The sequence below is a fragment of the Nuphar pumila genome, chromosome 6 (genome assembly GCF_984573655.1).
Source record: "Nuphar pumila chromosome 6, dmNupPumi1.hap1.1, whole genome shotgun sequence".
Classification (NCBI taxonomy): domain Eukaryota; kingdom Viridiplantae; phylum Streptophyta; class Magnoliopsida; order Nymphaeales; family Nymphaeaceae; genus Nuphar; species Nuphar pumila.
In genome coordinates, this window is record NC_143254.1 from 96,514,071 (window position 1) to 96,540,722 (window position 26,652).

The 26,652-nt window shown below is 37.0% G+C and overlaps 1 protein-coding gene across 1 annotated transcript; it reads left to right on the top strand.

Moving 5' to 3' along the window:
* The first annotated feature begins 49 nt into the window (after nucleotides 1-49).
* On the top strand, nucleotides 50-21,505 carry LOC149835306 (serine/threonine-protein kinase PBL34-like). The gene is made up of 6 exons (XM_090009562.1): nucleotides 50-167; nucleotides 730-1,043; nucleotides 1,149-1,284; nucleotides 3,311-3,444; nucleotides 3,519-3,642; nucleotides 21,066-21,505. The coding sequence occupies exons 1-6, from the start codon at nucleotides 50-52 to the stop codon at nucleotides 21,503-21,505; spliced, it is 1,266 nt and encodes a 421-aa protein (XP_089865688.1).
* Nucleotides 21,506-26,652: the final 5,147 nt, after the last annotated feature.

Below are 26,652 nucleotides of genomic sequence, written 5' to 3' on the forward strand. Positions count from 1 at the left end.
AGTAGTAAAAATGGGTTGTGAGTGAATCTGAAAGGAAGAGAAGGGAGAGATGGAGAAGTGTGGATGTTGGACCGGGCTGAAGCATCACATAAAAGGATCTTGCAAATCTTCTTCTTCTAAAGATACTCCTCACACCCTTCCTAGAACTAGCCTGGTTTATGATGCAGGTGTTCCCCCCACCCCTCTCTCTCTCTCTCTCTGAAAAGCGAGCCTGTCTGTTATTCTTCTTTGTATTTAATCACTAAAATCCTTTCCTATTGGTGTCAAGGAAAAATTTTTCGGGCTAAATTAAGCTACTGGGTTATTTTTGTTCCAACTGAACACTGTGAGGAATGAATCTATTATAGGTGCCTCTTGTATTGGTTTTGTTTGTGGGTAGTTTTTAGATTTTTAGAATTCATGTTTTTGTTGTTAAAAGTTCCAAATTTCACAATAGTTGTTGGGTAATTTTTTGGTGATTGAGCAGTAGAGACCTCTTATTGTGGTTTGGACAGATGAATTGGTTGAACAGATATATTGGATTGCTATAAACAACATCAAGGAGCTTGGCAGTTCTTATTTGCTGCTTGCACTTCTGAAATGATGCATATCTTTAGTTTTAGGAAGATTTAGGACAGTGAATACTTCATCTTGATCTTTGCACTTCTTACAAAGAGCTATAAAACTAGCTGAATTGCCATGTTCTAAACCATTTGATGGTTCATAAGTGTCTCGGGACTTTTCATGCAGCTGCTGAAACAAGATACTTGAATGCCAGCAACAGAGAGCTCTCTGCACCTCCAGAAGCTCTCGTCTCTGATGCCATCGATATTTCACAAGAAAAGAGGGCCTCAGGCCGCCTGCTTCAGTTCACTTTTCAAGAGCTTAAATCTGCTACTGGCAATTTCAGACCTGATAGCATTCTTGGGGAGGGTGGTTTCGGGTTTGTTTTTAAAGGATGGATAGAAGAGAATGGTACAACCCCTGCAAAACCAGGTTCAGGCATTGCAGTTGCAGTTAAAAGCCTGAAACCAGACGGTCTACAAGGTCATAGAGAATGGGTGGTGGGTAAAGCTAATTTTGAGGAGCCCATGCTATACATGACATTTGTTTTAGGACCTTTGTTCTCTATTATTAAGTAATATTGGTGTTTTCTTTTCTTAATATAGGCTGAAGTCAACTTCCTTGGGCAGTTATACCACCCAAACCTTGTTAAACTTGTCGGATACTGCATTGAAGATGATCAGAGATTGCTTGTCTACGAGTTTATGGTCCGTGGAAGTCTTGAAAACCATCTCTTTCGAAGTAAGCACATATCTCTTTGGTTAGTATGTGTGTGTGTGTGTGTGTGTGTGTGTGTGTGTGTGAGAGAGAGAGAGAGAGAGAGAGAGAGAGAGAGAGAGAGAGAGAGAGAGAGAGAGAGAGAGAGAGAGAGAGAGAGCACTATATGCTCAAGATCACAATCTCATGAGGTAGTGAAAAATGAACCATGTTTATCATAGCAATTTTCCATTTTGATGTTTCTGTTAGATAAGGTTAGAAACCAAGCAAGTTTCTGAGTTTGCAACACCGATAGTGATTGCAGTTCCACATTCTGTTGCTTCTTTAATCTATTTGTTATTTAACAGTGGAAGAGGACAGTGATTGACTCTGTGTAGCCTTTCTGGTTCATCCTAGCGCTGGCATCCTGGGAAAAAATGGGATAGCAATGGGATTTTGTTTCTTAGTTTTTTTCCCCAACTGCTATCTTGGATAGATGTCACATTTGAACAACTGACATGGCCATGATTCTATAAACTCTCCTATGAAGTGGTTGTCATGTTTGTGTTGCTTCAGGGCAAGATTGTTTTCATTGTATTATTGTAATGGTCTGGTTGCAGCATTAAGCAATCAGTGATACTTCATTCCACTGATTACAGGTGCTGTTATTTTGGAGGGGCATGTCATGTCAATCAAACCATGCTGATTAAGTTCCTGATCAATGCCAATGATTTTGTTAGGTTTCTTTCAAGTATATCGTTTTCAGTAGCTGGGCGTGAAACTTAGACTTCCATGTATGACTAGATTAATCATCAAATCACAAGGATTTGCTATTAACGCCCAATACATCTAGGATATTATTTGGAGTAAATTATTGGCCTGTACATTAGTGATCATGCTAAATCTTGGTAGTGAAGCTAAAGATTATGGAACCCTATTTGGGGATGTCACATAAGAATGTGGTGTGAGAAAAATCTTTGAATTCCAAATATTGGATGGACCTGACAGACTTTGCAAAGCAAACTTACGTAGGTATGGGCTTCAAAATATCTCCATGGTGCTGCATAGGGAAGGGTCTGGAGTCTGGACCTATTCATTCAACATGGGTAATTGGATGACATGAAGGAAGCTGAGGTGTCACAGAGATGAGACTGTCTCACAGTAACTTTTTTTTTATGCAGTAGCTTTTAGTTCATCAAGAAGTTTCAGTTGTTGAGACTGCTAATGTAGTCCTGAATCGTGGTAAATGTTTGCTGCATTATTTTTCATACTGGCAGTACAAAATCATCTACTTTAGTTATTACCTGTGCGCTCTCATGCTTTCTGTTGTTATTTTTTCTGACTTCTAGGGCCCTCTTGTTCTGGGTTCTTCTCTCAGTATGTGCTTTAAATGTGTCATGGTTAAGTATATGGTGGTGCTCATAGCACTTCTAGATATAAATGTCAGACGTTTCAGATCTTTTTTAGTTGTGAAACTGTTACTTTTCTTATAAAAAGAATTGTATACTGCAAAAAGTACATTGATTCACCTAAGTTTTCTTGTAGAAGCATCTAAGACAAATCCTCAACTGAAATATCATGGTCCATTGTCATGCATCCAACTTCAACATTTTCACAGAAACAAGTGTAACATTTGATAAAAATAACATATGTATATGTAACCTTTTTCTTTCTTGGGATGTCCAATATTTTTTCTTGGTGCAACATGCAACTGCTGTTGCTATGTCCTATTCTAATTGTCGTTGCCGCAAATGACTATGTCAAGTTCAGTCAACTAGAGAACCTATTAGTGATCCAATGCTTTAGATATGAACTTTTTTTTAACAATGTTCTGCCTTTGCTATCTAAAACCACATTAACCGCTTGGTTGATGATGTATAAGCATGCTTAGCTACACTGCTGAATGTCAAGTAATGTAGTTGTCACTGGCTCTGTAAAGTTACCACTTCCATGTAAGATAAAACCATGGATATGTTAGATCCAACATTAGGTTCAACATCTTGTACAATGAATGATGTGAATTTCCAATGCCTGCTTAGACAGTTTTTGATAATTCATGGAACTGTTGCAGGGACTCTACCTGTTTCATGGTCTAACAGGGTAAAGGTAGCTATTGGTGCTGCTAAAGGCCTTGCCTTTCTCCATGGAGGTGCTGAACCCGTCATTTATCGGGATTTCAAAACATCCAATATTCTGCTAGATTCAGTATGTATCTTATTTTTTAGCATTACAACTTCCAATATGGTTCTGTTATCTAAAACCTTGGCAATTTTGTTCAGGAATACAATGCAAAGCTTTCAGACTTTGGACTGGCAAAAGCGGGACCTCAGGGGGACAAAACACATGTTTCTACCAGAGTAGTCGGTACATATGGTTATGCTGCACCTGAGTACATAATGACAGGTACACATTCATGCATTGGTATGGATTCCCGTAGTGTCTCTCTTTTTCTGCTTGTGAAACTCCTATACAGAAATTTAATCCATTAAATTGTTTTACCTTTTCTTTATATACTGAATCCTCAGATGTAATGTCATTATCTTTTGTCCCTAGACTGTCATCAATATGAACAATAAAACCTCTGAAATGCTTGTAATGAAATTAAAGTGTGCACAAAGACAATGTCACTAAAGGGCTACAAGAGTGCATAAATACAAAAGCCTCTAATAGGCAAAATACAATAAGCCACAAAGGGGCTAACACAAACCACTCAGAAAGAGCAAGAGAGCACAATAAAAATAAAAATAATTGTATTAAAAATGCTTGAACCAAGCACACTTAGAAAGGGGTCAAATGGCCCTTTAAATAGGCTACAGTAGGCCACTAAGAGCCGTTGGGGAGCTCTAATGGACATTTACATAAATGCATACAAAATTATAAAGACAAAAAAGAAAATGGAAAAAGACAAGGCTGCCCCTAATGGACAGCACCTATTAAGCTCCCCAACAGCTCTAATGGTCATTTAAGTAAATGCCCTTTATACAAAATTATAAAGACAAAAAAGAAGATAAAAAGAAGAAAATAGAAAAAGACAAGGCTGCCCCTAATGGATAGCACCTATTACATATAAGTGAAAAGACAAAAATACACTTAGAGGGTATTTACCTATTACATTAATATGTATAGTGTATAAATATATATGTATGTAAGAATATCATATCTTAACACCCCTCTCTCAAACTTACGATGTAATCACCGAAAGTTTGCTAAGGAGATAAATAAATTGAGGTGTCAAAAGAGCTTTAGTGAAGAAATCTCCAAGTTGACACTCTGAAGTGACATACGGCAACTCAATAATCCCTTAGATATTCATCACTTACATAATGACAGTCAATCTCAATATGCTTTGTTTGCTTATAGAAGGTATGATTGCTCGCAATGTAGATCGTAGTATTATTGTCGCAACATATCTTTGAAGGTTTGAAGATGACAATGCTCATATCTCTAAGAAAATTTCTTAGTGATACCAGCTCCATAGTTGTCGTAGTCATTGCACGATATTCAGCTTTAGTAGAAGACAACAATATTTTTTGTTGCTTCTTGACCTTCAAGATATTAGAGAATCTCCTAAAAACACACATAAACCTATGTCACATGGGTGCGGTGCAATTTCAAAAATTTTGGACATGGGGACTCGGCTATATATATATATATATATTAATAATAAGATTATAAATTTTAAAGCAAAAATAAAAAAGTAATTCTTAACAACACAAACTTACCAAAATATAACACATAAAGAAGCTTGTGAGTATGATAAACAACAAAACTTATCATAAATCTGCCTCATCGTCTGTGTAGAAGATCTGAAAACAAACACAGAAATCGAGGCAGAGAGAGAGAGAGACGACTGTATAGAAATGAGAGAACTCGTTACATTGTATTAGGGTTAATCTCTATATTAAATAGAGAGAGGCCAAAGAAAGAAATTACACACAAGTCCCTCATTAAACATTAAATTTCAAATAACCTCTAGTTTAGAAAAAACCTTAACTTAAAACCTCTTAGTCTCAACACTCCCCCTCAAGTTGGAGCATAGATATCAATCATGCTCAGCTTGTCACAACATTTTGAGAAATTTTGCGGCTTTGTAAACATATCTGCAACTTGGTCTTCCGACTTTAGATATTTGGTAGTGATATGACCAGCTTGAACCATATCTCTTATATAGTGGCAATCAACCTCAATGTGTTTTGTTCTCTCATGAAAGACAGGATTGTTCGCTATATATGTGGCAGCCTTGTTATCACACATCATGGTCATAGGAGAGGAAACCTTCACCTGAAGATCATGAAGAACAGTACGAACCCACATCAATTTAGCAGTTGTTTGGGCCATAGCCCGATATTTTGATTTTGCACTCGACCTAGAAACCACATTTTGCTTCTTACTTCTCCATGAAATCAAGTTGTCTCCCAGAAACACACAGAATCCTGTGGTAGATTTTCTATCCACTACAGATCCTGCATAGTCAGCATCAGAATAGGCCACTATCTCCAGAGTTCCACCTTTCCTGAACAATAACCCCTTTCCAGGAGAAGATTTTAAATATCTGAGAATCATTATAGCTGCATTCCAGTGTACCTTAGTTGGTTTGTCCATAAACTGGCTAACTTTGCTTACTGCTAAAGCAATATCCGACCTGGTCACATTTACATACAGTAGCTTCCCTACTAGGGAGCGATAGCTTTTGCTATCAACCGGTTTTGACCCTTCTTCAAACAACTGAACTTTATGGTCCATGGGAATATTTGTTGGTTTAGCTCCCAACATTCCCGTTTCCTTTAATAAGTCAAGAACATACTTCCGTTGAGACAAAACCATCCCTTCACGGCTCCTGGCAACTTCTATACCCAGAAAATATCTAAGTGAACCAAGGTCTTTTGTAACAAAGTGTTTTTGAAGATGAGCCTTTGTGGCTTCAATATCTTTCATATTGTCTCCTGTAAGAATGATGTCATCCACATATACCACCATAACAACTATGCCTGAGTTAGTTTTCTTGATAAATAGTGTATGATCTGCCACTGACCTATTAAAGCCAAAGCGTGACATCACTTCAAACAACTTTTGAAACCATGCACGCGGACTTTGTTTCAAGCCATAAATTGCCTTTCTCAATCTACACACCTTCTGACACTCCCCCTTAACCTCGAATCCTGGAGGTTGTTGCATGTAAACGGTCTCAGATAGATCCCCATATAGAAATGCATTTTTCATATCTAATTGGCACAAGCTCCAACCATGTTGAACAGCTACTGAGAGAACAAGACGAATGGTACCCATCCGTGCAACAGGAGAAAAGGTTTCAAAGAAATCAATACCATATGTCTGAGTATACCCTTTTTCTACTAATCTGGCTTTGTACCTTTCAATAGAACCATCCGATTTGTACTTTATTGTATATACCCATTTGCATCCAACAATGTCAGCATCTACTGGGGAATCAACTAGATCCCATGTATGCTGAGACACTAAAGCATCCATTTCTTCTTGCATAGCCAGCTTTCAGCGGTTATCAAGCTCTGCCTGTTGATAGTTCAGAGGAATAGTTTCTGCAGATAAGGCTGAAATAAAAGTTTTCATCTGATTTCCAATTCTGGCATCGGAGACAAAATGAGATATGGGATATAAGGTACATTGTCGTGTCCCCTTGCGTAGAGCAATAGGCCTGTTATCATCATCATGAAGATCACTATTGTTAGTAGTACTTACCTCAGGAGAAGAAGAAGATGAAGGCACTTGTGGAGGTGGAGCTCTACGCACATATACCAATGGAGGATTATTAAATTTTGAAGAGGATGAAGTTTGGTTCGGTAATGAGGGCACAAATTCCAAAGGAAAATGAGGTATAAGTAATGGAAAAGACTCAGCTGGATCAACCTGCAGCGGGGAACCGGTACTAGAGTAATATGGAGTGGATTCCAATAAAGATACATCCGCACTGACATACTCTCGGCTAGAAATAGGATCATAACATCGATATCCCTTTTGATTTTTTGGATAACCTATAAATATGCATTTTGTAGCTTGAGCAGCTAATTTATCATAGTCAGGGCCAAGTTTGTATACAAAACAAACACATCCAAATATTTTTGGCGAGAAATAGAAGAGTGGGGCATTAGGTTTTAGGATATGTAATGGAATTTGATCACCCACAGAAGATGAAGGCATGCAGTTGATCAGATAACAAGCAGTGGTAATCGCATTACCCCAATATAGCGCAGGAACGTTGGATTGAATCATAAGGGTCCGAGCAACATCAAGCAGGTGCCGGTGTTTTCGCTCAGCCACCTCATTTTGTTGAGATGAATAGGCACAGGAAGTTTGGGGTTGAATGCCATGATCTTGGTAAAATTGTAACAGAACTTTTGATTTAAATTCAAGAGCATTATCAATGCGAACAATCTTGACAATAGATTCAAACTGTGTTTTTATTTCAAGAATTAGGGATTTGATAATACTTGGAACTTCAGATCGTTCTTTTATTAAAAACACCCACGACAACTTAGAGAAATCATCAACAATAACAAGATAATATCGACACTGAGTCCTAGTAGGAATCTTACTAGGACCCCATACATCTGCATGAAGAAGTTCAAAAATTTTATGACTAGACTGACTCTGACTCGAAGGTAACGAACTTCGATGATGTTTGCCCAACTGACATGCTTCACACTGAAATGATGTAGTTGAAGGAATTTGAGGGAAGACAAAACGAAGCTTTGACAATGAAGGATGACCAAGACGACGATGCCACTGAACAGGACTGGAGTGTTCCACTGCAGCATAAACATTACCCACTGGATGATGTAGGTAGTATACTCCATTTTCTTCATAGCCTCCACCAATCTTCTTTCTCGTCAGCAAATCCTGAAAATGACAACCCATCGGATCAAATATTACTCTACAGTTTAGTTCTTTTGTAAGTTAACTAACAGAGAGTAAACTTTGAGGAAAGTTAGGAGCATGAAGAACATTTTTCAACTGTAAGGTGGAGGATATAGAAATATTTCCCTGACCGACAACCGGTGAGGAACTCCCATCGGCTAATGAGACTCCTCGATGAACAATAATATCCTTTAGATCTGAAAAGACAAGCGAATTTCCACACAAGTGTCTGGATGCACCAGAGTCAATAATCCACTTACTATCATTCAGATGAAGATGATTCCCTGTTTAGTAGGCAACACCGGCTACAGGAGGGGTGGAACTCGAAGGGCGAAGAGCTATCAACTCATCATATTCTGCTCGACTGAGGGTGATATTGTCACTTGCAGAGATATTATCATGTACATTTGTTGCCTCTAGTGTAGTAACATTTGCTTTTGAAGCATATGACTTGGATGAAGAAGAGGTTGACCGACCATGCTTATCCCAGCAACGATCTTCTAAATGTCCAGATTTTCCACAAAATGTACATTGAAGTTTTCCTCTGCCTCCTATACCTCGCCCACGACCTCGTCCTCTGATATTCTGAATATTTTCACGCCCATAACTAGATGAGACAACTAGAGCAGATGACTGGGTCACAGACTGAGATTGTGGAAGAGAGATCGCAAGTCTACTCAGACGATTGTATGCATCAGCAAGAGTAGGTACATCTGATCCAGTCAACATTTGGACTTTTGCAACAGAGAATTCTGAAGATAAACCTATAAGAAACCGAGCAACCATAGTCTGTTCTTGATGATCCTTTTGCTTCGAACAACAAAGAGGCATGTGAGCATTGAGTCTTTCAAATGCAACTTTGACGGAGGCATAGTACTGGGCCAAGGTCTGATCTCCCTGCTGCAAATTATATATCTCCTGTTCAACTTGCAGGATACGACTCACATTAGTCTCTTGTGAGTACGTATCTCGAAGATTGTCCCACATCTGTTTGGTTGTATGATAGTAAATTAAACCATCTGCAATATGGGGTTCGACACTATTCATGATCCATGACATAACTATGTCATTATCTTCGTCCCAAGTAACGCATTTTCCAACCTTTTCATTAGGTTCATCTTCCAACAAAATATGTTTTCTATGATGGCCAGATACCGACATCATAAAAGTTCTGGACCACCTGGCATAGTTAGTTTCATTCAACCTTACAGAGGAACCATACGAGAAGGGATTTGCAAAAGCCTTATACTCCCCAATATGTTCAATTTTGGAATCACATTTCGAAGTTTCACCCATACTGAATATTGAATTCTATTTCATCTGCAAAGAAAAATCAGATTTACTCACGTGAACAACATGTTTTATAATCACACGTCAGACAAGTCCACGACTACACAGGTTGCCACACCAGAAATGAAATCTTGACAGGCGACAAGTGACCCAGACAATAGCGTGTGGTACAATCACACATCAGCCAATACTACGACCAGCAGTTGTACTAATTAAAAGCTTCCCACAAACGACATATGTTTCCATACAGCAGGGAATCACGCCTGCTGCTTCCACGACAAAAAAAAAATTGATATTAACATTCTATTTTCACAACACACATGTTACGGCTGGAAAAAAAAATTCACGATAGAGCAAGAAATCACGACGGCTGATATTCATATTCTGAAAACGAACAACCAAATAAGATCTGAGAAGAACTCGACACCCAGTTTCACGACAAACGACAACATGTTACAGCTGGAAAAAAAAATCACGACACAGCAGGGAATCACGTCTGAAATCAAACACCCAAATAAGATCTGAGAAGAACTCGACACCCAGATTCACGACCAAAGATAATATGCGCACGCAGAAACATAGAAATCACGACAGCTGCTCCCATATAAATCACGACAGCCAAAAAAAATCGTTGTTTTTTTTTCGAGCAATTTAAAAAAAACTGTCATATCCCGATCTTAATGACACACAATCATCGTGTCACAAATCTGTTATCAGATAAAAAAAAACTAGAAGAGTAGCACACCTGTTTCCAACCCTTTCTGTTTTGTTTTTTTTCCTTTTTTTTTTGTTGGTGTAGATCGATCATGCTCCCAAGATCTACTGCTCTGATACCATGTAGAAGATCTAAAAACAAACACAGAAACCGAGGTAGAGAGAGAGAGACGACTGTATAGAAATGAGAGAACTTGTTACATTGTATTAGGGCTAATCTCTATATTAAATAGAGAGAGGCAAAGAAAGAAATTACACACAAGTCCCTCATTAAACATTAAATTTCAAATAACCTCTAGTTTAGAAAAAACTTTAACTTAAAACCTCTTAGTCTCAACAGTCTGAATTAGAGGGAAGAACATGATCAAGGTAGTCCATGTTGAGAGTATACAAATCATGTTCTCCCTCCAAGTCAAAATCTTTTGGATTTACATCCCAATACTTGGATGGTCCACAACTGCATCAAAAAATGACTAACTTAGTTTCTAACTTCAAACTTTGAATACAAATATTTAAATACGAACTTTGAATACAAAAGAAAAAAAGTACCTATACTTATCTTTGGTGCGGCGAGAAATTAATCGTAGATTAGAGTGAACATAAACCAAATCCTCTGCTCTTTTACTAGTGAGTTTGTTTCTTTTAATGTTGTGAATTTGAGCATATGTACTCTAATTTCTTTCACAACACGATGATGTAGGAGGTTGGGATAACACCTTCATTGCAAGACGTTGCAGATTTGGTGTCTCTGATTCATATGTTGCCCACCAATTAAGGGGATCTTCCTCGTCCCTTGCCACGAGTGCTGCTAAAGAATCAAATCTCCCAGTAGAGAACTTTTCAAAATCACTATTTACAACCTTAAACATATGAGGATCATTAAAAAGTTTTTCTAAACATATCATTCTATTCCTTGATATCTCATGATCTTCATTTGGAGAAACATGACCAACACCTGCTATCAACCATTTTTTTGCATAATATTTTGGATCGAGTGAGTGTACATGAAATGTAAAAGTGTATTGCTTTTATCCCATCTTCTCACTAAAACTGAATATACATGATTGTAAAATTCTGAATCATCAAGTGCAACATCTTTCTTCTCATGTTTAAAAATGATACTTTGAACTTTTTCAATCATATTGTCCCACATTTCATAAATTCTATGAAGTATGGGTATATCTCTGTCAACTTCTCCCAACATTTCCCAAATAGGCTCTGTAAATTCAGCAAAATATGTAATTTTATCCCACCAAAAATCATCACAGATGCATTTTTTGATAGCTTGAGCCTTAACATCATCTTCAGTACGATAAAAATTTCAATCTTGATCAGTTGCCATCATCATCAATGCATTCTTGAGTTGCTTAATTCTTTTCATCATAACACTGAGAGAAGCAAAACGAGTTTCAGCAACTTTTGGTAACTTGAGATCAGAATGCCTATTAAATATAGAAAGGGCATGATGATGGTTTACAACAAAATTTATAATATTTCGAACATCATGCTCTATTTTCTCAATCCATAAACACATTTCACGTGCATGTGCATCATCTTTTTATGGATTGCATATACTCTTAAGTGACAAATTTAAATGTGTGCAGCACAAGGAGTCCAAAAAATATGTGAATATGTATCTTCACTTGCCAAATTCATTCTTGCACGACTGCAAACTGGAGCATTGTCAGTAATGATTTGCACCACACTTTCTTCACCCACTTCTTTTATCACTTCGACAAATAATATCTTTAAATATTCAACATTTTTATACTCCCCAGATGCGTCAACAGTCTTCAAAAAGATTGGCCCATTAAGTGAGTAAGCAATGAAGTTTATCAGTGGTCGCCTTTGTATATCAGTCCACCCATCAGAAACAATATACTCCATGTCGTTTTCATGTAAATTTTTGGGTCTCTAACAAGTCTTCAATTTTATTTTTTTCTTCTGAAAGAATAATTGTTCTTAGTTTTTCTGAACTAGGAGGCATATAACCACTCAAATTACAATTAGCCAAATATGTAATCATATCTTTCCAGTATGGACTTCTAGCTACATTAAAAAGAATTGAGCTTGAGTAAAAGAATCGATCAATCTTTTTATCAATTTTTGCTCTTGTCATGTTTTTGAATGATGCTTGTATTGTTTTATTGATCTCCATCTTTCTTTTCTTCAAAAGCTCTTCTTGTATATCACTAGCAATAGAAAAAGACAGATTAATCGAATCGCTTCTCATCTCTGCAATTTTCTTCTTTTCAGCTTCCTCTTGTTTTTTCTTTAATTACTTTAACAAGTCTTTGTCAACCCCAGAACATGCCCTAATTCCTTGACCACGAATATGCAAAAGATGTGCTTTCACACACGTATAAGAACCCGTGAAAATAGTCTTACATAAATTACAATGAAATTGCACATTCCCACCACCACCACCATTAGCTTTTATCCCTTTTGTCACAAGCCTCCAAAGCGGTTGAGAAACTTCTAATTTAGGGTTAGAACTTGAACCAACTGTATTGACATTGCCGCTAGAACTCGCCATTATATCTGAAAAGTGAAAAATGAAAAAAAAATACGTAAATAAAATAAAGTTAACAAACACTTCAAAACAATAGTATCAAGAGCTCCACCCCTCTCTCTGTGCCGCAGTTGTGCCCATCAAGAAGCGCATGATGCGGCCTACCAAACTGCATGTCCTTTTGGCAAGATGCACAAGGAACCTTGTAGTTGAGCTGTTAACACCGAGTAGGGACACGATTCTGCTGCGACAAAGGGAAAGCAAACACATAGACCCCAAAAGGCACCAGCCTGGCAAGAACGAGGCAAGGGGCAGAACCCCCTACCTGAACATATGTTCGAGGTAGGGGGCAGCCCTCTGCCGAAAAGTGCATCTGAGGCAGGGGAGCCTCCTGTCGGAAAATAAAGTGTGGCAGGGGCATCCACCCCCTACCGGAAAAAAAGAACGAGGTAGGGGGCAGCCCCCTACCAAAAACTAAAGTATGGCAGGGGCCTCCGCCTCCTGCCGGAAAAAAAGAACGAGGCAGGGAGCAGCCCCCTGTCAGAAAACAAGGAGGAAGGGGGAGCCTCCTGCCGGATGAAGAGGAAGAAGAACGAAAGAGGGAGGAGGCATACCTGAGACCAATGGTTGGCGTCGCCTGCGGCTACGGTCGTCTGGGTCTGGGTCATCGGCGTGACGGCAGAGGATGAAGACCGGGCGGCTGGGGGGAGGCAAAGATCAACCAGGTAAGCCCCTCCCCCTATCGTAAACCCCTCTTTAGGGTTTGGCCCCGATGCAGGTAGCATTTTGGATCTAGGTCGGGTCCGGATCTGAACCCGTCCCAGATCCAAAATGAGTTTGAAAATGGACCTTTATAGACTCGGTCAAAGTTGACCGAGTCTATAAAGTGGATGGACTTAGCCCAAGTGCATTGACCGAGTCTGACACCTGTTGACCGAGTCTGCCTCGTGTCCACACCAGTGTCGGGGCGTGTCGACGCGGGTGCATCGCCTCCCTAGCCGAGTCTGTGTGACATAGACATAAACCAATTTTTAAGATTCTATCATTAGGGTTTTTTTTTCAATCATAATCAGTATCTAAAGAAGAATATGCAGATAAGGAAAGCTCTTTTGTTATGAAATTTTTGATGTATCAAACAATCCTTAGAACTGCACTCATGTGCACTGTGGTTGAGCATGTTAAAATTGGATTGATGAGTGAACTGCATGAGAAATATTCAGTTTGGTGATGAACAAATAAGTGAGAGATCCAATCAGTTGTTTGTAAAGTGTTGGATATTCAAGTAGAGTTTCATCTTTAAGCCTTAATATTGCATTGGCAACTTTAGGAGTATTTAGTTTCTTATCATCCGAGATACCTGACTTAGCACAAATATATGTAGCAAGCATTATTTGAGACAAAATATACCCTTTGAGTATGCAATCTCTATACCTAAAAAATATCTCAAAAAGACCAAGTCAGACATATCAAATTTTTTCTTAAGAATAGTTTTTATTTCTTCAACTCTCTTTTTGTCATTCCCATTGATTATCATATCATCTACATACAACAGAAGTATCGTTAGTACATGTGTTCTTGACAAAAAGTGTAGTGTCAGTATAACAATATCGATATCCCAATTTGATCATAATATTACTAAATCTATCATACGAAGCTTTCGGGGCTTGCTTAAAACCATATAATGCCTTCTTCAATTTGAAAGTTTTACCTTTTTCAATATTAAATCTCGGCGTTGGATTCATATAAACTTCTTTATTAAGTTTACCATTAAGGAATGCATTTTTGACATCTAATTGGTAAATATGCTACTTTTGGATGGAGGCAACGGCTATCAAAGTCCTTACACTAGTCATTCTAGCTACGGGTGAAAAAAGTCTCTTTATAATCAATGTCGTACTCTTGAAAGTGACTCTTAGCCACTAGCCTAGTTTTGTATATTTCTAAAGTCTCATCACTCTTGGTTTTAACTTTAAAAATCCACCTACATCCTATTAGTCTTTTTCCTAAAGGTAAACTAACAACTTCCCAAGTATTAGCTTTACAAATGACTTCTAGTTCTATGTTCATGGCTTCAACCCTGTGTGTGTAGTTTTTGGCTTCATTGAAATGAGATGGTTCGTGATAAGAGTGAAGTGCTATCAAACAAGTTCTAAAATTTGGAGAAAAAGATTCATAAGTTATAAATTTATTTGGAGGAATTGAAACATAATTGGATCTTCTAAGGGTTGACTCTTCTAAAGGTAGACTTTGAGAGTATTTTTCAAGAGCACATGGTTGGTCTCTTTGTTCATGCCAAATATATACTTGTATATTATTAGAGGGATTCTCAACAATGTTATGATCACTATGAGAGGATTCTAAAATATCATTCACTTCATGAACATCATTATCTAAGGCATTAATACAAATAGAATTATCGTCATTATGATTTATTTCACAATCACTTGGTCCATAAGAACCATGTTCTTCCTTGGGCAAAAGATCAAATAAGAAAGAATACTCTACTTTTTTATTATTATTTTTATCAAAGTCATTCTCATTTTCCAAGAAAGTCACATCTTTAGAAACAAACAATTAATTATTTTTGAAATCAAAGCACCTATACCCTTTTTTATTTTCTCCATAGCCAACAAAAACACATTCGATGACTTTTAGAGATAATTTATCATTTTTAATGTGTAAGGACAAAACACTTGCAACCAAAAAATGTATAATCTTTTGAAATCAAAAGTCATGTTGAATAATTTTTCAAATAGAGAAATATTTTGTAAGGATGAAGAAGGCATACAATTATTAAATATGTTGAACTCAAAATGGCTACGACCCAAAAAAATTTAGGAATATCTTTAGAAATGAGTAGGGTCATAGCAGTTTCTATAATATGGTTGTTTTCTTTCCGATAGCTCATTTTGTTGGGGAGTTCTAAGGTATGATCTTTGATAATAAATTTCATTTTATTTTAAATAATTTTGAAAGTCTTTAGACATATTCTCCACCTTAATCGGATCTAAGAATAAAAATCTTGCTTTGAAATTAGTTTTCAATAATCATGTGAAATTCTTTAAAAAATGAGAACACATCCGATTTAAAATTAAGTAGACCCACACATATCTAGTGAAATCATCATTGAATATAATATAATATGAGTAGCCACCTTTACACATAACTGATGAAACTTCAAGTTTTATGAGCTTTAATTAAGGCTCGAAAGTAGTGCCCATCACATACCCCCAAAGCTTCTTTCCTTTGAGGTAGTCTCCATTGCGGCAGAGCACATCATATAGTTAGTTCCATTGAGTATGAAGGAGAGCTCAATCTTTTCTTCATGTTCCATGTCGAAGATGGAGAGCTAAAGAGAGAGAGAAAGATAGAGAGAAGAAGAGGAAGATGGTCACAAACACGTTGGCAACAACTACCACAAGCACATGGTCCCTTGATCACCACGAACAATACGTTCCAAGATCCCAGAGCTCTAATACCATGTAATGAAATCAAAGTATGCACAAAGACAATGTCACTAAAGGGTTACAAGAGTGCACAAACACAAAAGCCCTTAATGGGCAAAATACAATAAGCCACAAAGGGCTAACACAACCCACTCACAAAGTGCAAGAGAGTACAATAAAAATAAAAATAATTGTATTAAAAATGCTTGAGCCAAGCATACTTAGAAAGGGGTCAAATGGCCCTTTAAATAGGCTATACAAGAGGCCACTAAGAGCATGTGGGGGAGCTCCCAACAACTCTAATAGCCATTTACATATACATAAATGCCCTTTATACAAAATTATAAATACAAAAAAGAAGATAAAAAGAAAATAAAAAAAGACAAGGCTGCCCCTAATGGTTATCTATTACATGAGTTAAAAGACAAACATACCCCTAGAGGGTATTTACCTATTACATTAATATGTATAGTATATATATATATATATGTGTGTGTGTGTGTACGTAAGAATATCATATTTTAATAATGCTCACATTTTTCTGTTATATCTCTAACGACCCCAACTCCTACCCGTTAAAAAGTGGCAAAAAAAAATTAAAGCATTTGCGAAAACATTTCCAAAGACCCGGGCCTTTACAGTCATAACCAATCCACAACCATAAAGGATCTTACACTACCATCATTCAAACCAAACCAACTTTATTAATTAAAGGCATAAAGTCTGAGAACATGTACAAATGAATATAAATAAATCAAAAGGTAGAGTCACTCTGTCCCTAAGTAAATCTGTCAGGCAGTCGTATAACCCTCGTAGCTCTTCGTAATAGCAAGTCCCCTCACTGGATCTCAGAAGCTGTGAAAAAACATATAAATAAGGGTGTCAAATCATAGATCCTGTGTACGAGTTCCTCTAATAAATCAAATAAGTAAAAAAAACATAAATAAGATCCATGCAACATTTTAGAGGGCTACAATTATAACAAATTTATAATTCAATTAACTATTCATGCATTAGGGAACTATTACTAAACAATAGAGAACAATTATTAAGCAAGAAAGAACAATTATTAAACAATAGGAAACAATTATTAAGTAAGAGAGAATAATTATTAAATAATAGGGACCATCAATTAATCAATAGGAAACAAATATCATACAATTATTAATTTAGCACAAGGGGACAAATAAATATGCATGATCTAATGCATAACAGGAATATGCATGATTTCAGTGCACATGTATGAATAAATTATTATTTTTTATCAAAGTTTGTTTTTATATGCATGTCCATATTAAATGCATACAAACTTTAGTGCTTCTTTTTATTATCATTGTTCGCAAATACTCCAAATAGGTAAAAAATTTTCAAGATCAAGTTAGATCACCAGTTATAGCTTAACACACAACTTGTATTTTATTACTAGGTTCCACACTCAACCCTCGACCGATATTAGAAATCAACACCATTCTTCGAAATATTAAAAATCAATATCTAATGTCGGGACATTATGAAAATCAACATCCACTAATGCCACTTTTTTGGTATACCAATAACAACAGTTGTGTCTACACAGCACCCTCAGGCAAAGTGGCAGAAGTTCTCTAAAACTATGGCCGAAAAGTAAACAACTTAGTTGGGTTGAGGGGCACAACAATGCACACGGAGTTTTAGTATCCTCATGATTTCCCAAAACCGCAGGTCCAGGATTTCCATACTAAAGAAAGGACATCGAAGAAGCATAAATTATACTTTTCTCTTTTATATTTCAATTTCTTTATTTTGCAAATCAACATGCAAAATCAATAACACACGTTTCGCAAATCAACAACACACGTTTCGCAAATCAACATGTGAAACTCATCACGGGACCACAGTGGCAATATGGAACAGTGCAATTAGAATAATAATATCAAGTTTGATTTTTGCTATGCATAAAAACAACTAAACAACGAGCAACACATGCTCAAGGCTCACACAGCCTACGATGATTCACTTTTGATCATCGATGCACCCAAAGCAAAAATCATAAAGAGCATGTCACTCATGCATTCATTTCACATGCTTTTCAATGCACATTCATATAAGTAAATCGAGGATGTGCATGAATAACAATACTCATATTCATATGTTCACATGATCATGCCAAATACATGAATCATTTCAAACTAAAACACGTGATCACTCATGCAATTAAACACATAAATTTTTTGAGTTTACACATGCACATGTAAGTAATTCGCATAAGGACATTGATAAAGCATAAACAATCAATTCTAAGCATGTGAAAATATCATTCTTATAATGTATAAAGACAAATCTATTACAATAAGCAAATCTAAAAATTTGCATACCAAACTGAATTTCTATTCAAGCTCAACTAGGCACCACTAGTATGCATAAACTGAAAAATTGGTCATGTACCAATCTGAATATTATTTAAGCATAATCTGGACATTTTAACAAGTAAGATTAGCTTGCATTAATTTTTTTTTGTCTTAAAAATCTACTGGCACATGGCCCAGCCGACCCAGTCGGCTGGGTCTGGTACCTTGCTGAACCCTCGGCTGGGTCAGACCTCCTGCCCAGCCGACTGGGCCCCAAGGAATAAAAAAAAAACTTTTATATTATCATCTTCCTTTTTTTTTGTTCTATCAGACCTGTCGGCTGGGCCTGGCAGGGCCTACGCCTGCCCAGCCGAGCCCAGCTGCAACCAAGAAATTTATTATATTTTTTTTATTTTTAAATATCTTTTTTTCTTTTACAGTGTGCCAGCCCGGCCAATCAGTCGGCTGGGACTGGACTTTTTTCCAGATTCAGTCCAGCCGATTGAATCGGCTGGAGTCATGATATATATATATATATATATATATATATATATATATATATATATATATATATATATATATATATATATATATACCTTTTTTTTTTGTAAAGGTAACATGGAATGGGCCTGACAGGGTCTGCACCAGCCCAGCCAGTCCATCCAAGAAAAACATATATATATATATATATATATATATATATATATATATATATATATATATATATATATATATATATATATATATATAAAGGATTTTTGTTGGGTATGCATGCATATGCATAATGAAAATCAAGCATGCATGTATGAGCAGTTTTTACATCCAGATATGCCTATATATTCAGATTCACAAGCAAAATAAGCATACTTGTACAGATTTTTACATTCAGATTTCACATGAACCTTATATAAAATAATTTGCCATGGAACATGCAACTAAACATAGAGTTCTAACATGAACACAAGCAAAAACAGAAATTTCTGTTTAACATGACAACAAGCATGCACAGAAATTTTTATAACCACATGCTGATCGTACTCCTTTTTTTTTAAGGTATTAGTGCACTAGATCTGGACCAGATCTGTGCATGTTTGATACATGGCAGATCTGTCCAGCTCTATGGATCTGCAGCACTTTATATATATATTCCATAATAAAATTCAAAAAGGGAAATACATTAATCACATACGTGTATCTTAGAGTAAATATTCAGATTTACTCTTTTCTCTTGGGTTTTTACTAAAACCTTGCATAGAAAACCGATCTATGCTCTTTTTCTCATTCAAATAAAAAGAACGAACTTGTACCTTATTTTTGAAGTCAGACGATCAACGAATATTTGGAGAAGAAGGCCTCTTCTTCTTCCTTCTCGTTCCTTCTTCTCTTTTCCTCCTTCCTTATTTGCAAAAGCCGGAGGATCAATGGATATTTGGAGAAGAAGGCCTCTTCTTCTTCCTTCTTCTCTTTTCCTCTCTCTCTCTCTTTTTCTTTCTTTTCCTTCTTTCTCTTTTTTTTTTTAAGTATTTATAGAGAATAGGGGGGGTGACGTGCCCCCCCCCCCCTCTTCTAGAGTGGCTGGAAAGAGTACTCTCCTATTTGGGAATCTCTCTCCCTCTTACTTTCCAAATTTGTTAAAACTTTTTCTTTTTGATTTTTCCAATTTTCTTTCCTAAAGAAGTCTTTCTTTTTTTTTATACTCTTCTAATTCTTATCTCTTAGCAATTTAGGGATTTTTTTAAGGAATCTATTTAGTTAACTAAAACTGAAATTCGGAATTAATTTTAATTTAATAATAAATTATTTATTTATTAATAATTAAATATCCAGAAACTTCCATAGGGTACATTATTCCTTTTGGAGTCTTTTTAACTCTAGTTAACTTCAATTTAAATATAAAAATTAAATTTAAAGTTGTATTTTCGTTGGGTATGGATCTAGATCCGGATCTAAGATCCAAATCCATATCCAAATTCCAATTGGATCTTGAGCTGGATCAATTCCTAATTAATATGGGTCTTAAATAGAGTCTAGATCCATATTAATTTGGATCAAATTCATTGGATCCAGTCCAATTCAAATCCGGACCTGGCTAGTCGAGGCGGTCATTTTTTGAAAAATTATGATTTTTGAGCCAACCGTAGCCCGAATTCAGAAAAGTAAAATACTGTTGAACTCAGAATTTCGATATGCATCCAACGATATATAACTCGAATTTTGCTTTTGAAATTCGCTTGAATTTAACCCGAATTTTGCTTGAATTTAAAGGTTGAAAAAAACCCTCTTTATCACCTTTCGATTGGCTTATCTAAACATTGTCGATGAGACCTAGGCCAAGCCTAGACTCCAACATCATACTCTAATATAGAGCATTTATCGATTCTTCTTCAACACTTAGCCAAATTTCAAAAACATCTAAATTTAACTAAGTATAAAAATACACGATATTACAATATCATTATTTTTCTCTATTCCTTACTATCCTTTTTCTTAAAATCACTCAGCTTTATCATGATTTTTGAATCATGGGTTGTTAGTTTCAAGATTGCTTGAGGGCACATGCATGCATTTATCAGTTGTCAATCATATGGATGACAATTTATGTAACTTAATTCACTCATATAATGGTTCCTTTTTTTATCCATCCAGGGCATTTGACATCAAAGAGTGATGTTTACAGTTTTGGTGTTGTGTTGCTTGAGATCCTAACTGGTCGAAGATCAGTGGACAAAAAACGGCCAAGCAAGGAGAAAAATTTAGTGGCATGGGCTCGTCCATATTTAGGAGACAAGCGAAAGTTACACCTGCTAGTTGACCCACGTTTGGAGCTCAACTATTCTGTAAAAGGTGTCCAGAAGGTTGCTCAATTAGCTTACTATTGCCTCACCAGGGAACCAAAATCCCGTCCATCCATGGATGATGTTGTCAAGTGCTTAATTCCATTGCAAGATCTCAATGACCTGGCATGCTTGTCATTCCCCAGCCAGTCATCTCAGCAGGGTTGGTGCAAGCAGAAAACAGATGGAAGCCGGCAGCTTTCTTACATACAAGCTAGAGACATCAGAGGCTTTTCACTCCACACTACCTAGCAAGGTGGAAGATAGACCAGTCTATTAGTTGCAGGAATATTTTTCCTAATCTATATTTAGGAGGTTGTTTCAGTCGGTCGCACCATCGTTCTGCAATTGTGATATGAGATGAAGGGATAAAAGATGGTCAATTGGGAGAATGCAGGATTATGGTACACCCTTGTGATATGAGATCTTTTGTCCTTGTGTTTTTGAGATATCCTGCAAGATAAGCTCTTCTATGGGCTGCATTGTCAAGGGTCACATTTTACATGGATACAGGGACTGTGGAGTTGCAACATTGGAGGAGATGGCAAAATTCTGGAAACTCCATAAGGTTGTTAAGAAATCTCAATTGGTATAAGGTGCACCAGATTGCCGCTACTTTCTCTTTTTAACATTTGGAAACAAAATGTAAATATTGAGCTTTAGAATGTTTTCACATTTCCAGTGTTATGCTTTATATTTTTCCAATGCCACCAGTTGAATGATTTACCACTTGATCGCCATGTAATTTAGTCTGTTAAAGGCCCACTCTTTTGAAACCCTGCTATATGAATCTCATATCTCAGCCTGGAAACATTCTATTCTGATAAAGACAGTCTAATTTCATTTGTTCAAAAATCTTGAAGCCTGTCCAAATCTCATGTAAGAATTTTCTTTCAAACTACAGTCCAGTGATGTGCCATATAGTTCACTCGAGTGACATGCCACCTACCTAATATCCTCTCACTTCAAATCAAATGTGAATGTTAGTTAGTCATGCTTGACATACCATATGACCCAGGATAAAGGTTTTATCAAGCAAGGGACATGTACGATGTTATGCAGTCTGAGGAGCTTAGCTAAAGTTACACGTGCTTCATGATCTGCAAAACATATACCCTATGAAAAGCCACTATCATTTGAGCTATCTTCTAAGCCTTAATCTAATCAATTTTCGTATGGTTATTGAACTGGAATCACTTGTACCCACAGTTCATTTAGTTACTCTTAAGAAGAAAAGTGATCATTCAGCTCATGTAACAAGAACATACAAAATATGATCATTGCCATGCTCCAAAAGGAGTAAGCTCAATGATTCTCTGGTTCTTCCATTCCTAATGGAGTCTGCTAAGGTCCCACAAAACATGACTAATGCAAATGGCTCAGCTTTTTCTAAGGCAGTATCTAACACGCTTCTCTTTTCTGTCTGAAAATTTATGTTCTTATTCATTAAACAAGCAACCTTGTTTTCAGCAAACCAGTAAGTATCTACTTAGAGAACTTTTGCATTATTACTGTCAAGGCCACAACTGTATGCTCTTCCTCAAGGGAACGATTGAATCACTAGTATGGGCTTGTCTCTTGTCTGTGTTGACTGTTGTAATCTCTGAAACTACTTCCACTTGCATTACTGATGCTTCTTGAACATTGGGAACAAGAAAACATGACTACAATCTCAACCAAGGTTGTGCATATCATACCGTATCGTATGATACATATCGTTACTATGAATAAAATTGATACGATATGCACTCGTATCGCGATATGAGTGTGTATCATATGTATTGTAACGTATCGTATGATAATGGGTCGACGCACTTAAAAAATGATTGAATCATTTTTTTTAAGTTTTAAAGACCTCTTGAAGGCCAACTTATTCATTTATATAGAAGTCATTAGAGGGGTATCCGCGCACCCTAGGAGAGCGATTTGGGAACCGATCCGTGTGCAAAGGAGAGGGTTTTTGCAATTTGCTCTAGTAAGAGTGCATTTTCACAATTTTTTTCACTCTAAGTGAATTAAGGTAAATAATCTCTATTATGAGTAAAATTACAAAACTATCCTCCTAAAAAATTCTGCCTTGGGAGCCGCTACCCCCTCCCTCTCGCTAATTTACCGCGAAGTTGAATCCGTAGAAATTAGGGATTTGTATCAAGGTAAAAATCAGGTTTCACACTCTAACAATAATGGCATCAGATGATTTGCCACGACAATGGGGTACTCAAGTAATGAGTGAAAACCAATTGAAAATTAAGTGCAACTATTGTCATAATATTTTTATTTATGTAATATGAAAGTATTGAGTCGTGTGGCATGTTCTTAATTGCAAGATATTTGATATTTTGCATTGTTCTTGTTAGATAGTTGATGTTTGACAATGTCTTATGCAGCTCATAGAGATGCTTCATATTGATTTTATGGTTGTATTTTGTGCAATTCATCATTGTTTTATGTGTTATGATTTTTTTATCATTTTTGCTATTTTTTCTGATTTTCATAATTTTTAGAATTTTTTTATTAAAAATTATGATTTTTACTATATGATACATATCTTATTTTGGGCCCGACCTATACGGTTAACAATACGATACTTACAACCTTGATATCAACATCTAATTTTTCTTCTACACTAACTGTTTCAAATTCACTGAAGTTACTGAAATGGCACCTTTACATGCTAGGTAGACTAGTGTTGTTTGATCATGTTTCATATGTGCTCAGGAAGAACTTATGATTAGCGTTTCAGCATCTATCTGCTCAAAAGCGTTTACAGATAATTTTTTGAATAACTCAAGACAGCTTATGTGCAATGCAAACTAGAACTAATTTACAAAGAATGTCATGAATCCCAAGTTAGGGACTGTACATGTTATTTGATCATGTCAATATGCTTGGGAAGAATTTATGATCTATGTTTCTGCATCCTAGCTGCTCAAGAGTGTATAGAAATCAAACTTTTAGTAACTCAAGTAGCAACTCATATATAGTTTTTTATGATGCAGAACAAAAACCACATATAAACTTTAATATGTAAATAGTGTAAGGAATCCCAAGTTGTTGGCCATTCCTTGTAAATATCATTCATGGGCAGTTGTTTTTGCAATAATTCACTATTCATGTTTCTTTCAGAAATATGGTTTTTGTTTAGGACCTAGTTAAGCTTCTCTTTACTAAACATTCCTCTAAGTCTTTCTTGAATTACTCTGAAGCAGGCAGCCTTCCACTGCTCATTCATAGTCAAATTTGCTGCAAGATATTTTCGTTGGTTTTCATGTGGTTTCCAGCAGTTAATAGTGCAGACGCGTGCCTCTTGACTGTAATCTGCTTGAAAAGAAGGGATGAAACCAGACTGAACCAGGGCCTGTATAAAACCATTCCACATGCTTGCGGGCTTATCTTTTCTTGCTGAACGAAGCCAATTCCAGAATCGGTTGGTGTCGGATCAGTACTTGAGCTTAGCAATATAGACACATCTAAAAAGTTTAGCCTGGCTTTTAGTCCAATGGAATTCCATACAGTTGAACCTGATGTGCTGACTGGAGTAGTTGGAAAGCTTATCTAGGAGGCAAACACTCACGTATGAGTTTTGGACACCAAAATGACCATTCATTCAAATCAAATTGATTTTACCAATACAAGATACCAGAAAGGAAGCTTGACAAACTGAATTTTGTGCCTGCAGTTTGGATAAAGGCAAAACCATTCGGCTGTTGGGAACCTGCTTTTGGTGTGAACTTTTGGTATAAGCCATGTGAACCCATGCAATACAGTTTTGTTGGTTATGTAGAAGAGGTTTGCATTTGTACCATGGCACCTAGCCATGCTGGTCGGTAACCATTTATCTCATCTCATTCTGTGCACATGTAATTCACATCAATGTGGTTGGTTCCTGAATTGAACCAGTTTTCAAAAAAAGCCTGAATCTGTCTGATTCGAATATAACCAAATCATTTTGAATTGGTTTATTCAAAGGTGCTTTTTTTCAAATCAGACATAACAAAGAAAAAAAAAGGGAGGGGTGTTGATTCAGGCCTTATCAGGCTGATTCAGCCCGACAAGCCGAATAGAATCAGCCCCTGCATTGAATTGATTATTAGGTCATTCAATTCAAATCGGCCAATTCAGGCCAATTTGAATTTGATTTTAACATTGGTTAACATAGTCTGCATCTACAAGATAGACCTTTAGAAAAGATGAAATGACTGAGAATCACTCTTGTAAATCAATGAACAAATGCCTCATATTTCATACTTGCCTTAAATGTAAAAGTACACAAGGAGGACTTGTATTACATGCTTGCTTAATGGATATAGATAAACTTCACACCAAAATGAAGAGAAAAAGAAACATATGCTAAGAAAACGTTGAGAGAGAGAGGTGGTGGTGTAGATAATGATTCATCATAAATGAAGAACAATAAATGGTGATTCTGCCGCTTCCTCTGCTATGAACCAAAGGCTTCCATGGTTATGCATAGTGGACCTGCACATTTACATAAACAAGTACTTCAATGCCAATATAACAGAAGGTGAAAGCAACAAAGTTTTTTGTGTTTTCTCTGGCAAAGTTATGGCACTCGGACTGAATGGTTGTGGTGATGATGATCATGGTGGTGATCTGTAGCTAAAAATGGATGTAATATCATGATGATGGTGATGCACACTATTGGCATACATATGATGATGATGGCTGTGATGATGCTTAGCAACTGATGCCAAAAGGAAAGTTGAATCAAATCCATGGGACTTCTTTGGTATGCTCAAATACTGCTATACCAATCACACATCCGGTACATAACCGAACCGGTTCTTCTGGTTCAGCAGAACTGGAATCAAGGGAAGCAGCTTCACGTACCGTTTCTGAGCCTATGGAATGCAGCGACCCGGTGCACCATATCCTGAACTCCGGCGAATACGGCCAAGAACTCGGCAGCATCCGTCCTGTCAAGCACCCTCTTGACAATGAGCTCCAGCACTCTGTATCTGAGCTGCTGAGCCCGGGCCATGACTCGGTCTATCTTCTTCAGACCGGATTGCAGAGATGATACTGCCGTCTCAGTCTTGCTTGCCCGATTCTCTCCGAAACCTGCCTTCACTTCAGCGAATGGAAAGCGGAGAATGCAGGTGGCCTGGTACTCGGCGAGCTCTTCGTCCAGGATAGCTTCCTCGATGCGGGTGTCTCGGCGAAACCGGGTAAATATCTTGATCTGCCTGGGCCTGAGAGTGAACCGGGTCGAACGGAGGAAGAGGAAGAGGAGGGTGAAGATGGCAGAGAGACGCCAATCTCCGAGCCAATTGAGAGCATTCTCCAGTGGAAATCTCCACATCGGCATGAGCACGCAGGCGACCTTGCCGGGACGGATCAGAGCCGAAGACAGGTTGGAGCGCTGCTCGTATCGGCTG

Coding starts and splice junctions, on each gene's coding strand:
- LOC149835306 (XM_090009562.1), top strand. CDS start 50: ATGGAGAAGTGTGGATGTTGGACCGGGCTGAAGCATCACATAAAAGGA. Junction 3,445..3,518: donor CCAATATTCTGCTAGATTCA/GTATGTATCTTA, acceptor AATTTTGTTCAG/GAATACAATGCAAAGCTTTC. Junction 3,643..21,065: donor ACCTGAGTACATAATGACAG/GTACACATTCAT, acceptor TTATCCATCCAG/GGCATTTGACATCAAAGAGT.